We start from the raw sequence: 16965 nt of genomic DNA, 5'->3' as shown, positions 1-16965 counted from the left end.
CTCCCGGCGCGGCAACGAGCGACGGAGGGGCCCGGGGAGGCGAGCCCGGCCGCCGGCAGCGGCCCCGAACGCCTGGCCCTCGGCCCGGACACGGGAGGAGGCGCCGCTCGCCTGCGCCGGGCGCCATGGCGGCGAGAGGAGCCCCGGGCAGCACGGGGCACGGCTGGCCGGGCTGGTGCTTCGGGGGACAGGGACCGTGTGCGCCTGAGAGCGCCAAAATAAATGTCCTGACCGAGAGGTTCAGTGCGCGAACGCCCCTGTGTGTTTTACAGGGGAAAACGAGATGCTCGGGGTGGGTGAAGTCCAGAGAGGTCGCCCCTCATCCCCCATGGATTCTCCTCTGCATCTCTGCGGCTGCGAAACCCGCATGTTGCGTGTCAAGCAGTAAGCCCAGCTCGCGAAGTTGTTGAAAATGAGTTTGTTACCTGGGGGTTGTTTTGGAGGGAATTGCAATAGCATTGTGTTAGGAAAGAGGATGCAGGGGCGTGTCGAAGCGTGTATTTTATTACAGTCGATGAAAAATAGAAGGAAGGCCTATTAGTGCGAAGTCTTTACTAAATGGAGAGACAAAAAGCTGAACGTTAACGTGAAGGGAAAGTTTCTCACTGCTGATAAACAGAAATTTATTACTCCTGGACCCTCATTGTTACATTCACAAAGCTCACCATCGGCTGCAGGGCTGGTATGTGATAAACCAATGCTTTGATAATTAGTAAGGTATTTAAACTCTGATATAGCCCACTAATGGATGAACTGTATTATTAGATATTTCATTGACTGAATGACTATACTTACAAGAACTGTTTAATTATCTTACTCCAGGATATGAGGTGTCTAAAGAATAGAATAAACTCCCAAGATAATAGAATAACAAAACTGAATACATTAATGGAAGATACCAAATATTAAAATAACTCAGAAGTATTTTAATGGTGTAAGTTTCTACACAAAAGGCAGCATTGACAGAACAAGGAGTAACTGTTAAAATTAAAATTACAAACAATTTATAATGAGCTGATTTTTAGGAGCTCATGATTAAAAAAAAAAAATACCTAAATGGTTTTGGCAGAAATTGTACAGGCTGGCCTGAGTGAAAGCAGTGCCGTTGTTGGTACTATAGTAGATCTGGAGATGGCTGGTTGACTTAGTTTGGTGGACAAGAATACAATCTTTTCTTCTAGCTAAAAAATCCCACAGCCTTTTTTATTTTTGAAACATCAAGAGGCCAAAATTCTCACACTTGGCAATGGTAGTCTGATGAGGCATATCGCTCATGTGAAAGCCAAGTTGTACTTTATTTCAGATCTAAGGGGACAAAGCCTTGTATGTTTGAGGGCAATTGCACCAAAATATCAAGATACCATATTTGTGCCATCATGCTGCCATCCAGCCTCAGCTTTTCCACAGCTTTGAGTTACAGCTGAAGCACCTCAGGAGTCCTGGCAGTGACAAGGAGCACCTGATAGCCAACAGCTGTGTCAGCCCCTTTCTACCTTTGGGGCAGTGAGCCTGCATCTGAAGCAAACCTTGTTGTATCAAATCAAAGTTTATGTTGTCATTTGAGGAATCTGAGCCAACATGTCTGTATTGTTTAGGGTCCATGCTCTCAGTTCACTTGGCTGGCAGCAAGAGCCCTGTGTTACTGAGAAACTTTTCTGGAAGAATTGGGTATTTGGTATAGTTTTGAGTATGTGGGTGTATAATGCACTGTAAACATTTCCAGCAACATACACAAAATTTTGAAATTAAGATCAGTTTTATTATATTGCAGGCTGCTATTATGCAGTCTGTACTCTTCAGCTGACCACTAATGCTACTCTTTGACCTGCAATTCAAGAGCACATTTTCAGTGTCCTGTCTTTCTCAGTATTTAACCTCAGCTCATTTTTGTGTTCTTTTAGTGCTGATATCTGCTCTGTTTCCAGTCCTGTGTGCTTAGTCTTGTCAACTACTGAGCTAATACATTGTTTGTAACAGAAAATCAAGGTATTTTCTCTTGCACCAGTAAAACTGATGAAGATGTAAACTCTTTTCTCATACTGCAATCTCTAGCATAACAGCATGACAAGTTAGCTCTGTTTATGGAGTGTTCACCACTTTCAGCTGAATCTTTTCCCCCTTCAGTTCTAATGTATGTGTTCTGGCAGTGTGGGGTGATCCACAGTGGAGGACTAAGCCGTTCTAAAGTTGACAGCATCACATGCAGAAATGTTCATTTGCACATCACCTAAAATGTGACTTCAAGACAAACCATTGTATAATATCTGCCCACATGCTTAATGTTGTATAATTATTTCCAGTACACTGAATATCATTGTATAATTACTTCCAATACACTTAATATGAAAAAAAGCTTCTCTGAACATACAGGCAGTACTTTGGATGATGTTACTTGTTTACTCTGTACTCAAATCCCCTGGCCCAAGGCTTAACTAGTTTTTCTGAACAGTCCAAAGGAAATAGTTGAGGGAAAAGGCTGATGAACGTTAATTTAGTAGGTTGATGGGAGGAGAATATGTGACTTGCAACTTGCACAGCAAGGAGCTGTTTGACATGTTCCTGTCTTTCTCCACAGAGGATAACTCACTTTTTGTTTTGTATAGCTGCAAAGCTATTCAAATCAGCTGCCACTAAATCTAATAGAGTAGCTTGGCTCTTTGAGAATATACCCACTGGGAGAGATGAAAGATATGTAGACTCATAGGTGAGGCCACTCCTACAGAATCCTTTCTTTTACTGGCTGTCATTAAAAGTAATAAGTAGCAAGGAAATGTCTTGTGATGAGGCTGTTATTAGAAGGAAGAAAGAAAGATTTGTTTTACTTCATGAATCATCTGCAAAGAAATTTTAAAGCAGCTTTGTTCAAGGTGATTTTTGAGCTGGCATTGCTGTATATTGATTATTTTCTGAGTAAAATGAAAAGACTTCAAATGAAACAATCATCTTCCAAAGTTTTGAAATGGTGTGTTTAGTAGGAAAAAAACAACTGACTCAGGTGAGCAGCAGATGCAATAACTGCTTCCTTTTTAGTGAGGAGAGTCAGGAGGCCTCCAGACATTTCCTGAGGCACTGGAGAGATCTGTGCTCAGTCAATTATTTCTTGATGCAGAAAGTCTTGCTGACTAGCAACTTGGATTAAATGATCTATCTAGGGAGAGAAGGAAGTCAGGACACTGAAAAGATTCAAGTGAAGGATCTTCTGATGTATTTTCCAGTTAAAGTCTTCCTGCTCTGCATTGAGGAATATGACTAATGGGGACTTATTTTGGTCTAATTAATAATACTTATTCCTCTCCAAGCCAACTTCTCAATTAGTGTATGAGAGACACTGGTGTGACTTTTCAGTATAACTTTAAAATTTCTTTTTCTTGCTGTTGCCTGATGTAGAAATGACTGTAGTAGCATTAAGTTATGTCATGAGTCTAAGTGGTGCATTTATAGGATGTTTTTGTGAATTTTTATTGATAACCATTGGTTTTGAGGGCTGGCGTTTTTTACTTCAGTAACGATGAACTGTGCATTTCAGTCTATAAAGTTTTGTGCATTTATGTAAAAAGTGAATATAATCACATTATTTCACCACTTTGGTCATTATTAGCATGTTCCTTTTGCAAGGAACTTGAATTTCTCATTTCTGAGTAGCCCACATATTCTTTTGCTGTGTCTGTGGACAGGACATGGTTATGGTGCCTTGACTGTAGCATGTGAATTATTTTGTGTGTACGTTGCTGAACTGCTCCCTCTCAGAGTGGTCTGGCATGCAGATTGATGCCCATTGTACACTGTTCACTGTTTTCTCCTGCTGCCACCAGTTCCCTTGGAAGTGCACTCTTCTACCAATTCAGCTGTGACTGTGTCCAAAGCTGTCCTAAAGAGGCTCTTTGATGACATCCACAAGATACAAAGTATTTCCAAGAAAGCAAGAACTTCCAAATTACTTTCCAGTTTATTTTCTTTCCAGTGTCTCCTATGATGGAGACCCTTTATTATAGGATTATCTTTATATTCTTTTCCATAGGCTGACCTGTGGGGTTTTTTTTCTTAGTAGATAGCTGTGTAATATACAAGAATACCAGGGGCTCAGTAGCAAAACTGAAGTCTACCTTCTCATCCTCTCTGCATGTCTTGTCTTTAATGCATCACTTCGTTCATTGTGACTATCAGAAGCTGTGAAATTCTTCTTTAGACATAAGAAAAACAGGGGCTGAGTGCAAAGTCCTTTCAAAGACTCTGTTGATGATTAAGCCTTACAAAAGCCTGAATTCAGGGCATGCACCTTAAAGTGACTGAGTTCCTTGGTTACTTGAATTCTCACCACAGCTAGGAGTGTTAGGTGTCTGCACATTTTTTGCAAACATATATCCGTTTGAAGGACAGCACACCTAAAAGTCCTAATTTCATCATCAACATCTCCTGAAAAGAATCCAGAAACCCACAAATATTAGTTAAATGTGGGTTGGAACATTCAAAAGTTAGTTGAAAAGCAGAATAAATAAATAATACTTTTCTGTTTAGCAACTGTCTCATCTTTCCTGCCACACTCAAGCTGTAGTATATTTTTTTACATAAAGTTTAGCAGCTAAGAATAAAGTACTGATCCTTAGTGAAAAAAATAGTAGAATTCCTAAGTAAGATGTATTAGTAGCAGCTTTTATATCTATTTTAATATAATTTTTCAGTTTTTTTACAGGCTGGGAAATTAAAGCAGAGCCAGTGAGCTGCACTGCCAGGTAAGAGTTGGAACCCAAACCATGCTTCCCATTACCAAATTCTCCAAGGCTTCATTGTTCTAGTATTTGAGGTTTATAGAAAAGAACTGCCTGGTTTCTCTCTATGTCTGTAAATTATTATAGGCCTCACATTTCTAACCTCTCCTATATCTGCCAGTAACAGGAATACAGCCTCCATGTAGTTACCCAGTTGTTCACATCCATAACTTCTTTAATCTTTGTCCAAATTCCCATTTCTGCCAAGGAATGCATCAGGCAGCAAGATAAGACTCGGGGAAATGTAACCTTTTCCCCAAATAACCTGTCATGAACTGTAATGTTTTATCATAAGAAGTGTACTTTGCACAGTTGTGTAAAAGAGCAACCATCTGCCTGCCAAACCTGCAGCTCTCCCACGCTCCGTGGCGCTGACCCCAGGATTCCCAGGTTTTGCCTGTTGGATTACTGCCGCCAGCTGGTTCTTTCCAAAGCCATGGCTGTTGTGTAGCAGCACCAAGGCAGCATTGTTGGCTTTGTGCCCTGCATGAATCCATGCTTGGTACAAAGAGGAAGAGGAGGCTGCAAGGTTCCCTCAGTGCAGGTTGTTGGGGGCATAGAGCAGCAGAGCAAGAAGGAAGAACAGCAGATACAGCTGAAAGATTCCATGCTTAAAATAATTCAGTCTAATGCTGATTATAACCTCCATTTTAGTGTATATATATGTGCAGGTTTTGGTCAAATGGATCACCTCCTGAGAAACTTGCTCTTCTCAAATTTCTCATTACTCCAGTGTGCTTTAATCTTCTTTTTCATAAAAGCTGTGTAATTCTGTGGCACTCCACCAAGGAAAAGGTTTTAACTATGTCATGAAAGAGTTGTTCAAAATCCCAAGTACAAACCTGTGTATTACTACATGTAACAGAAGACTTTATTTATTAATAAGCCTAAACTTGTTCCAGGCATTTCAAGTGAAAAACGCTGTTAGCTAGCTCAGTAAATACTAGTGAGGCTGAACTGCCAATTTGCAAATAGACTAGATATATCAGGAAAGATGACATTGGCCTTCCATTTAATAGCTCAGGTATTTGAATAATTTTACATTCAATTTTAATCTTTCTTTGGTAGCTTGTATTTCTGGATAGAGCTTCAGGTATTGAGATATGGGTGGAATATAAGCTGAATAGGTCTGCTTTTTCCCAGTGAGAAACTGAGTTATGTGAGGGAACAGCTCCCAGCTGCTGTCTCACTGCTGCTTCCATATGCTGCATAAACACCACTATTGGAAGTACCTATAGATCATGGGCTGCAGGGTCTTTGGTGGTGTAACCACACTTGTTTCTCAGCCTTTGTTGCAGAAAGAAAGATGAGGTCCTAAATGACCCAGGAGGTTGTTGAGAGGTAAGGGATAGATTCTCAAAGAAAGATGCTACCACTAAACAGGCATGTGCAGCTCTCAAAGGATGGCTAAGTGTTTTGGAAACATTTTAGGCCTCTGAACATACTGAAAAGGTATCTTTCTCTTGGAGTTCTTTTTGTTCACCTTATCACATTATTGATCAATTCTTTGAGCCAGGCTTTATAATTACTGTCAGGCTGCAGATGGCTATTAGGAGAAGCCTGCAGGACACAAAACAAAGAATTAAAGTGTCTGCAGCAAAGCTGGACAGGTAAAGTTACATATTTGGGTATGAGATTTTCTAACAGCTCATTTCCACTTAAAGAGGTTCTGTGCCCTTCTCCCTTGGCCTTGGCCTACCTCCCCTTACATGCACTGGCTTGTGTTTTCTGACCCTGCACCAAGCCAATTCTAATTACTGGAATTGAGAAGAATATTAAACTGGAAAAAAGGTGAATCGTTTGTGATAGCTATGGAGTTGACTCAAGGCATGAATGTACTGATGAGCACAGAATTAATGCAAAGGACGTGACTGGATCTGGGTCTAGGGAGAGGAAGAGAAAAACTAAACAAGAGCTTTACAGCAATGGAAATGTGGTTAATGTTCTTTGTTGTAAAGTGCCACTACTCCTGAATAACAAATGGTCAAATTCTGTTCATGCATAGTCCAGCATCATCCTGCATATGCATGTTATCTTGGTCGTTATGGTTTTGTCTTTCACAGCCTGGGTCTCAGTGGGTAAAGCTGGGACTGCAGTATGGCAGATCAGTGAGATACCAGCAACAAGGCTTTGCTCTCAGGGAGGGTTGTCAATAGTAGTGGCATATTTTGTAAGCTTGCCCCTCACCTCTCTCCAGGTGATAATGTCTCTTGCCAGCTCCATGGGACAAAGGTAGGCTTTCTTTCTTCTGTTTTTTTTTTCCCTTATTTTTTAGCTGTTTTTTTTTTCCCCTATCATAAATTCTGGAAACAGATCAGCTTTCCATCTTCCTCTCAAAAATCTGTAGAAAAGCAAGACAACAAATAAGCAAATGGCAATGAAACGTACTGCCCATGAAAGACTTGGCATAATTCAGTTGGAGGAAAAGAAGGAAAGTTAATGGTTGGCAGCGACTAGTAATCACTCCAGCATTTCAAAGTTTTTTTCCAGATCAACTGAAGACATTTTCTGTTTTTGTTGAAGTGAAAGACAATATTTCCATTGGCTGCAGTTGGGGCAGTTTTAATCCCTTAAGTTTTGGACCATCCTGTTTTCTATTACAATCTAAAATAGTGAATACAATATTCTTTCAAAACAGGGTCAGTTATCTGATGTGTGAATTCATCATTTATTTTGACACTTATCTGATTATATCTTCATTCTTCTATTGAGGTTAGTTAAAAGAAAAGGCACCTCCCAAGCTATCCTCCCTTGAAATGTCACCTGAGGCTTTCTTGTTCACTTTTTAAGCTCTGTGGGAAGCGCAGCTTCAGCCCTATTATAAACAAAACACAGCAAGAACCTGTCTTCCTCATGCAACATGTCTTGGGGTGAGCATAGCAATGACTCACTGTTGCCTTTGGCACCCTGCTTTGGCCGGGCAGGTGCAGTGGCAGGAGCACGGGAACATCAGTTGCATGGGCAATTCATGCCAAAACAGGGACAGCCGTGCTGGGGAACAAGGCAGTTGCCTGGACATAAACTGCAGAGGGTAGCCAGGACATTCACACAGGGCTGAGACACAACACAGGACTTACTGGACCTCTGTGCCCTCTGCCTTGTGGCTGGAGGCTGGCTGCAGTGTGCCAGGCACTCATCTACATGTGAAAACCTGCATCTTCCTTGAAAGAAACACACCCTAGAGATAGTGTGTTAAGAAGTCATGGGTGAAAGCTAACCCACACAGAGAAGGTAGTTGCTGGTTTTCCTTTACGTATTCTCCTCTGAAACCCTTAAATGGATTATGGTTTCCACTTCTTTTTTAACAAATGGGCTATTTGTGCTGTTTTTTCCCTTTGGTATACCATACTGAACTTCCTGGCAGCCTGAAAGTCCAGGTTCCCATGTTGCAGTTGCTGCTGCCTTACAGGCAGCTCTCAGCCCAGTGCTTCTGGCTGCACAAGTGCATCCCTCATGTTTTGTCTCCTGGAAAACTGGAGGAATGGTCCACCTTCAAGTGGACAGATTAACCAAAACTCAAGGAATAATATGTCTTTCAGGTGGACAAATTTCCTTTGAAGAAAGGAATTCTTTTCTTCTTTGTCTGTGCATGTAGATATTGGATACACTGGTCTGTCTTGGCACAGATCAGAGGGAATTTCAAGTTTTCAACTTCGTATTTCCCTATGATACCTTCAGGTAGTCTTTGTAGTCTGTACTGTGCAAACACATCCTACAGTCAGTCAGCCTGAGGACATTGGTGTACCTGTGCCCAGTGAGAGTAAAAAAAATGTGTATTTTCTGGGGCTGAGCTGAAATATGCTGCTCTCTGAAACGTCAGCTTTTAGGGTTGAGTGGAGAACTTTCAATGAGGGCAAGAGTACTGCCACAGTAAATGCAGCAAGACATGGCTATCTTACACAGCCTGGGGACACAAGACATGAAAACTAGGTTTTCACAGCTTGCTTAGTCTGCATCTTTTAGTTAACCATCTTGGATTACTGAGTCATAGAACTCAGCTGCAGTCGACTTGAACTTTGAGAATAATTACATAAAATATTACATTTTTAATTTCCTATTCAGTACGGTACTGAGAATGAGTTCAGTAAACAAAAGAGGGAGTAGAAATCTGTGCTAATAAAAATCCTGCCTAGAATCTCATTAAGAAATCTCCTCTGTTCCTGTGTAGTGAATGAAGTAGGGATCTCTTGAAAGAAGCACGATGCAGTTGTATAATTTAAAAAGCATATCATCATATGTACACAACAGGATGCCACATTAAAGGCAAGCTTAATTCTGGCATTTCATTATATTAAAGGTATTGACTTTGCAATAACAATTTTCTTTCAGTGCTGGTCCATTTTTGCTTGGGTGGTGTGTGTGAATTAACCTCATAGTTTCACAAAACTGGGAACGTGAAAATGCAGGCCTTTTATGAATACACCACTCATGTTGTCATTTATGTCATTTAACTCAGCTAGTTAGGATGCTTTTGATTAATAACACATCCTCTGCCCTTTGAATTGACCTCAGAGACAGGCTGCCTTGCCCAGGGAGTCTGGACCAAAAGGATGCTAAGATATCTGTGTTCTCATTGCCTTTGACACATTATATGCTGATAAATGAAACTTGCTTATTCCCAACTCCAGAAGAACCTGAGATACTGAGCACAGAACTGTCTGGTATTTGCTTTTCATAATTTCTTTGTGATAAGTGTGTATCTTGTGCTGATCCATTGGCACTGTGTGCTAATCCTTGCATTGGAGCCTTCACAAGAGCATAAGGCTGCCCCAGACAGAGCAGCTGCAGCATTACTCTGTAGTGGTGGCACATCTGTTAGTCTCTGCTTGGTTTGTAAATCTCCAGACTGGAGGAGCAGGGCCCCCTCAGCACTTCCAACCCATATTTGTTGTGTCCTTGGAATTTGAGGAGTTTCTCATATTGTGCAACCCTCACCTGGCCAAGTGGGAAATTCTTCATCAAATTCATAGTTACCAAAGAGCTTCCCAAGGGACCAGTTGTAGTCCTGTCAGCCTAGGAAAAAGCATGTTTCCCACCTGGTCATGTTCTCGACAGTAACTGAACCTCTCCATAAAGAAGGTGTATTTTATATCTTTTCTTGTTCTCAGTAATGACAACTATTTTTGTCAACATTTCTAATCATGGGCACTCTTAGTGATACCAAGAGTGAAAGTTTTCAGCTGTATGGAAGTCTTGCAAAGTCAAATGAAGAACTTCAGGTGAGAACCACTAGACACTTTTTCCTATAAACACTGATGCCGGATTTGTATATGGTACCAATCAGAAAACACTATATTCATTTATGTCCTGATTTCATCATTCTTTAAGAAACAGAACATGATTTTGTCCACTGTAAAATAAAGACAATAGCTGCTATTCAGCTGCATATTGTACTTGTGAAGGAAGCAAGTTTCTGCATCTCGTATTTCTGCATTTGTCAAGTTGTCCCACTTGCACAACAACTTCCTTAAGACGTACAGAGCCACTCAGTAGCAGAATCCAAAACAGAATTAAACCTGAGAAAGGAATCAGAATATAGAAACTGTCCTAGTTGATGGGGAAATATTTGATTGACTGTAGTAAGGATGTAGTTTATTTTAAATATTCTCATCCTTTTGAAATACTAAGAGATCTAAAAGTAGATACTGCAACTTTGAAATGGAACATTGCTATTTGTGGGGATTGTACCAAAAGTAAATGTAATTGCCAAAAATACACAGAAATATTTAGCTGCTTTTCATCAAGAACTGACCAAATAAAGGAGGTCCCCTGGATCCAGCTGTATGTTAATTAGTGACCCATCACTAGGGTCATTGCTTCTGAAAGTTCAACACCACTATTTTATAATCAACCCATAAGATGCTGCATTTTAGAAATTACTGACCACATTCCCTGCTCCCTCTGTCAACCTAAACAATTTAATCTAACTAAACAGATGTTTAGTTTAGCTGTTCTCATGCTCCCCTAAAATCTCTGCTTAGATCTTAGGCTGCTTGGAGTTTAAAACAATTACAATTTGTGGATGTGTTTTTTGTATTGTTTGGCCATACTATGGTTATCTATAATTAATACAGGGTGTTTTCCATGGTAAATTACATCAATACATGGCAGCAGTGCTGTGAAAATCAGGTTTCCAATTCCTTGGTAGTCAGGAATTTCTGACCCAATATGATGCTATTTGAAATAATCTAAAAGGATCAAATATTCTGTAAGAAAATAAATGAACAAATCCTTTTTATCAATTCATATTGGTTTTCTGTTGATGTATTCCTGAATGAAGCCAGAAAGATAAGGAATTCTTTTTTTCAGAAAAAATGAATCCGTTTCTTATCTTCGGAAAAAATTGGCTGGTCTGTGTCCTTGAGTAATGTCATGTTATTTCTCTGAGCTAATAAAAAGACCAGTGACTCAGCTTCTGTGATTTATTATTCAATCTCAGGTGAAAAGTTTGAACAGCATGTCAATATTTCATCCTAATGTTAATGTATTATCTTCAGGAGAGACCAAGGGGAGCCTTCTGGAATGCAAAAATGAATACATTTAGCCATAAATATTTTTTAAGTCCTCTGCTTCTTTTCCAGGTGGCACCTGTTATTCCTAAGTGACCTTAATCACTTTTTTGGATTGACAGATCAAATTTGCCATCAACTCTGCCACTTCCCAACCAAAACTGGTAGGAAACATACTAAGACAGAAAAAGAGATAATTACGGCAAGAAGTATTTTCTGTCTGGTGAGTTGGTTTATTTTAATCTTTTGCACTATAAATTTTTTCCAAAACCTTCAAGTGGAAAATGCAGATGTAAACAGAATGGTGGTACTCCACAGAGCACAACTTGCACAGTTTCAGGAGAAAAAGTAGTTTCAAGAATTAAATTCAGGTGACTTTTTAAAAATTGCACTTCAAAGTTGTGGGGAGAAGGGGGCTGCACAGAGATTGGAGGAAGCCTCAAAGTGTTTGTGTAGTTTTCCATGAGTTCAGCAGCACAGGGCCAGGCTGGTTCAGGAGCCCTCTTGGAGCAAGGGCATCTTGTCTGGGTCTGTCTTGCCTGTGTCACTGAGCAGCATCACATGTGTCATGCTCTGATACAGCTCAAACCTACTAATTCTTTTTGCAAGAGTTTGCTTAGTCACTATTAAATTGAAACATAATTAAAATAACACAAAAAGCTCTATACTATTTCCTGAGAGTTGCCACGAGGCTCCCATGCAATGCAGGCAGCTGACTGCTTTGTTTAGCTTTTCACAAACCTGGTGACTTGTCTGAAGCAAACGCTTTCAGAGCCTCCTCTCCTGGCACTTTGAGTTTGCATTCCAGTTCTAAGAGCAGCTTCTCTTTGATGGCTGTATGACTTGGGTGGCCCAGTTGCAGAAGCAGATATGCCCTCCACATTCATGGAGAGAAGGCTGAAACGGATTGCTCTGCTAGGGCTAAGAAGTTGGTTCGGGGATAGGAATTGTACTTTTAAGCTAACATTTGCCAGAACTGGTACTAAAAGATACAGTGCTGCTTCCCTCCTGCCCATTCCTACCCTCTGCCTTGAGTTTGCACAAGCCTGGTCTGAACAACAAACGAATTAATACAATTGAAGTCTCAGCCAATGGGAACAAAACCACAGCTGTAATCTGGCTCAGGGTTGTAATGTGTTTTTTCATCCAGCCACGTGGACATGTGTGCTCACAGGAGGCAGAGCTCAAGGGGAGGGAGAGAACTGTCTCTCAGGGGACCAGGGAGGAGGATGCAGGGTGGTCTCTGGGAGCTTGTGCTTCCTCACAGGGTGAGGTTGGGTGAGATGGCTGAGCCTGGGGATGGCTGTTAATCTGAGGACAGTGACAACAACATCCAGTAGAGCTCTGTGAGCACTTGTGAAATTTTTCTGATTCTTACTTCCCTGTGCTGGGATGGTGCACACATGAGCACCAAGCCCCATGCCACAGCATGCCACAAGCAGGATGGAAGTGCTGGAGCAGCATGAGCAGGAACCCTCAGACAGCATTTCCCAGGCAGCCACAAAAATTGCAGAGGTGGGCATGTGGCAGCCTAACATGACTATGCAAAATGGTGTGTAGGACATGCTGGGAGGTACCTCAAGCCCAGCTGTCCCAGAATTTCACTCACAAGGTAAGTCATGAGCTTTTATTGTACAATTGTGTGCTCAGGATGGCTTTTCACAATGAAGTTGCATAAAATTGACTTCTTTCTATGTTGAGAAACCAAGTCAGAATTGTGGGCACCTCTGCATCTACACACTAGCCTGTAGTAGGGATTTTGCAGGCTAGCTCCAGGACTGGAGAAAGAGCATGTGGAAACTTGGGCTGTCCTAAAAAGAGGGCATTGCAAGAAAAAGTTTCAAGGTCCTTTACTAGTAAAATGTTGTTTTTTCTGTTTTGCAATACAGGACAACTAAATATTCTGATGTTGTTGGAACCAATACCTCTCTTTCATCTTCTTTCTTTCATCACCTTATTTCTTTATCTCTGACTAGAAAAATATACATTAACTCCTGGAAAAGCTTACAAAAAACAAAAAGGTAAGTGAACTAATTTCACCTTTGTGGAAGAGGGCAACTTGGTACTTGCTGTCAACATGCATTGATTTTATCTGGTGGGAAGATGGTGGTGACACCAGCATTGAAGTGCCTTGCTCTAACAACTCACACATGTACAGGGGCTGTTGAGCAGATGGGGAGAGCTCAAAAAAGTGGTAGAAAATGTAGCATCTTCCTCTGTGAAAATATGCACAAATACATCTTTGTTTTCTCACTCTTCCCATTGAGAAGATTTTTTGATTCTTCAGCCTAGCATTCAGATGAAGGAAAACTCGGTGATCACAGTGTCCATCCATCTGTCCCACTATACAAGCTTGGAAACCAACCACCACTCTAACATCATGAAGTGACACAGAGCTCAAAAGAATTACAGTATGATTCGTTTCACCTAAGTTTAGACTGCTGTAGTACCAATGTCTTCATCTGACATAATCCCTTTGGTTGCCCTTACAGTTAGTGGAGACCAGCTGGCATGTTTAACCGTGATTCAAAAGACCCGATTTAGATTGCTATTTTGGGATAGGATGAATCATGGACTAAGAGTGCCTTTCTATCTTTTCAGCTTCATTGGAATGACCATCTGAGATGAAGAGTAGTGGGTTTTTCTACACGACTTCTGAAGACGGTCTCTACATAAGAAAGGAAATGTAATGAGGCAAAGCTGAAGTATGTGCTCACCAGCAGTGGTTGGGCCACTCACTGTGGGTATCAGGCTGCGAGACAGAACATGCCCCTTGTCAGGGAACCTTTCAACTAGATGTTTTTAAGAGGTCATGAGAAGAATCATGCTGAAGAAGTACAACTGAAGTAAGGAGAAACTCTTAGAGCTTTAGGAGAGGTTATTGAGTTGGGCGGATAAGAAAATAAAACATGAGTTCAAAATAAACCAGGCTTCATCAGGTTTACTGTGCAGCAGGAACTCACCACAACTCTGTGTGCTGTGACTGCTCAGATAAAACAACTTCTAAAATAACCCTTTCAGTATTTAGAGGTCAAGCCCTACCTCTGATCAGCTTATGATGCAATTTAGTATTTTCCATTTCCAAACTGATAATTTTCAAACACATGCTTTTGATGCTTTTTCCAAGAAGCATTCTCTCTTCTCTGAAAAAGTAATTTTAAACACCTCATAGCCACCTAATTATTTTCTCTGAAAGTCCTCAGGCCCACTAAACTCTTGATGATAATTGAGTGGTTGCTATACTGAAACTGCTGCCTCCAATTGATTGTTTCTGTTTCCTGTTAGTTTCTACCTCATGGCTCCCAGTCCAAGTGCTTCTGTTCAGACCTTTTATTTGTTGAGCACAATGTAGTCAACACACCTGCCTGTGTCTATAAAATTTATGGGAATGCAAGTAAATAAACGTGAATATATTACTGTACTAGTTCTACTCTGAATGTGTGAATGTTAGTGGTGTTCCTTGCAAACTGAAGGGTCTTGAAGTTGTTACGACAGCGTCTCTAAAACACGCTGAAACCTGCAAAGTTGCCTGGTTAAGCTGGGCACTCAGTTATTTGTGGAAAAAGTTTGAGAAGCAGGATCAAGCTGTACCTGCAAAAGGGGCAGCCACAGACAACAACAGAAGGAGGAGACAAAACTGAAGAATGTGCCACATCATTTGCTGATCCCTGTGATACCATTGAATGAAAAGAGTCGCCTAAATAACCTTGGTAGCAATTTGTGCTTTGTCACAGTGACTCTCAGCCTTTTGTAAAGCAGGATGTTATTCAAGACTGGCCTCAGTGAAAATGCAGTTGCCCCCACAAGCAAATTCTTGTCTTAGGATCACTTGTTAATGCGTATTTATTTAGTAATTTACTTTCTGGGAACAGTTCAATTCATGTTCACTTTTTCATTATCAGCAAAAACTCATCACCCTGTTTTTCAGAAGGCACAAATGAGATAGCAAGTGAGCTAATTACTAGCTTAAAGCCATGGAGTTGGTCAGTGAGTCATCAGCGAAGCAGTTTGAATGTCAGGCAGGTTTTGTTTTGTGTTTCATTCTGGCAAAAAGAAAAGAATGCAGGCTGGGAGAAAAAGTTCAAACCAAATTAACTGGAACAATCACTCCCAAACTGATCTTTACCAGAGTTTGGTCCAGAGTCCAATGCTGCATGATGATCAGTAAATGCCAGATCCCCGTCTCAACTTCAAAAGCTTTGTTCTCCATAAAACTTTGGCAAGGTTGCTGTCTCTTGTCCGTGATACCTCTGTTTGGGTATCCTCATCTTCCTCATGGCACAGTGGAAGGATGCACGGCCCATATGACATCTTTGTTGCCATTCTCTTGCAGAGGGAGCAGAGGCCTTCTGGTCATGATATAAATGAACTAATCCCTCAGCATTTTCCAGTCTGACTGCTTCTGTACATGTCCTTGGTTATTAATACTGACCATTCCTTTGAACTAAGTTTACTGTTTTTTTTCTGATGTTCTTGAACGCATTAATTCTCATGTCATCCATAACTCCCCATAAGTACACTTTTTGTCCTGTATGCTGAAGGCTGCCTTCCAGGGATTTTCTGGCAAAACACAAGTAAGCCAGAGTTAGGAAAATTTGAATGCAGTCTCTAGAGCTACCTGTGTGCACATGTATTTGTTCTGCACCAGCCTGTTAAGTCTTGAGAACGTGAACTGTTGATGGACATATTTCAGGTAAGTGAAACAAAGCATGAGAGCTTCTAAAATTAAAAGACACAACAGCCTCAAAATGAAACTTCTAGCCAACAAAATTTTCAAGGGCAGAAGAAAAACAGGTAATATCAAGATGGAGGCTCTTAAATTAACATGCCTACATGTAGGTAAAGATACAAGCATGCTTGCTGTCTTTATTCTGACTGTGGAGATCAATGGATCAGTGGAAACCAGTGGTTTGATTCATTTGCATAAATGTTAGTGCCTTTGGATGAATTTAAGAAGTCTGAGATGTGCTTGGCACTTAAAACATAAAGGAAACCCATGTCCTTTTGGGATGGCTGAGTGCCAGACAGGACACCCACCCAGCACACAGGCAGTGCTGGACATTTATGTGTGAATCTTGTCTTGAGCCAATACAGTCAGTAAAGCCTAAGGAGCAACCTGGGTTATCCTACAGTAGGACTTGTGGGTGACCAAATAAATCACTTTATGTGCCTGCATTGGCTGACAGTGTACCTTTGACTGTACTGCCTGTAACTGAAGGTTTCATGTCTAGTGCATATATAGATGTCTAAATTTATGCTTCCTGACCTTGGGTTGTCCTCAGTGTTTCAAAGGACCAGTGGCAGATATGAAAGCAATTAGCTTGCTCAGCAACTAATACCTGCAACTCCTCAGCTTTATGACTTGCATGACTGATCTGGCCTTTTTAAGTGGTCTGCCCTTCCAAAGAGATATGATCCTATGGGAATTCTTTGAACAGTTACTTCTCATATGAACAGATCCCACTTCTGGGTAGTGACCCAAACTGACATATCCTTCTGCTCTGCTTCTGCTGCATGAATCAGTCTCTTTGCTGTGATTCCCTGCAACAATTTCCATCCAGAAGACGTGTGTATCTTGTTTCAAAGAATTTTGTGAGAAGAATTTTGTGAGAAGAATTCAAGCTGCTGCTAACATCTTAAGGTGTTATTTCATAACACCTTAAGAGAGTTCTGCATTGAGTTTTACTACA

The 16965-nt window shown here is 40.9% G+C and overlaps 1 protein-coding gene across 1 annotated transcript; it reads left to right on the top strand.

Annotated features, from left to right (window-relative positions):
• The first annotated feature begins 217 nt into the window (after positions 1-217).
• On the top strand, positions 218-14200 carry LOC110482171 (uncharacterized). The gene is made up of 5 exons (XM_077782375.1): positions 218-384; positions 4680-4730; positions 11348-11498; positions 13165-13296; positions 13877-14200. Exons 1-4 carry the CDS (start codon positions 284-286, stop codon positions 13171-13173), a joined length of 312 nt encoding a protein of 103 aa, XP_077638501.1. The 5' UTR covers positions 218-283; the 3' UTR covers positions 13174-13296; positions 13877-14200.
• The last annotated feature ends 2765 nt before the right edge of the window (positions 14201-16965 follow it).

The sequence above is a fragment of the Lonchura striata genome, chromosome 3 (assembly GCF_046129695.1).
Source record: "Lonchura striata isolate bLonStr1 chromosome 3, bLonStr1.mat, whole genome shotgun sequence".
In the NCBI taxonomy this organism is placed as follows: domain Eukaryota; kingdom Metazoa; phylum Chordata; class Aves; order Passeriformes; family Estrildidae; genus Lonchura; species Lonchura striata.
The sequence above is the reverse complement of the archived record's forward strand: the minus strand, read 5'-3'. Positions and strand labels throughout refer to the sequence as shown.

Bases quoted from the DNA above. Each gene is read 5' to 3' on its own strand.
- LOC110482171 (XM_077782375.1), top strand. From the start codon at position 284: ATGCTCGGGGTGGGTGAAGTCCAGAGAGGTCGCCCCTCATCCCCCATG. The intron at 385-4,679 runs GTAAGCCCAGCT...ATAATTTTTCAG, and splicing joins CGCATGTTGCGTGTCAAGCA to TTTTTTTACAGGCTGGGAAA. The intron at 4,731-11,347 runs GTAAGAGTTGGA...CTTCTTTTCCAG, and splicing joins CCAGTGAGCTGCACTGCCAG to GTGGCACCTGTTATTCCTAA.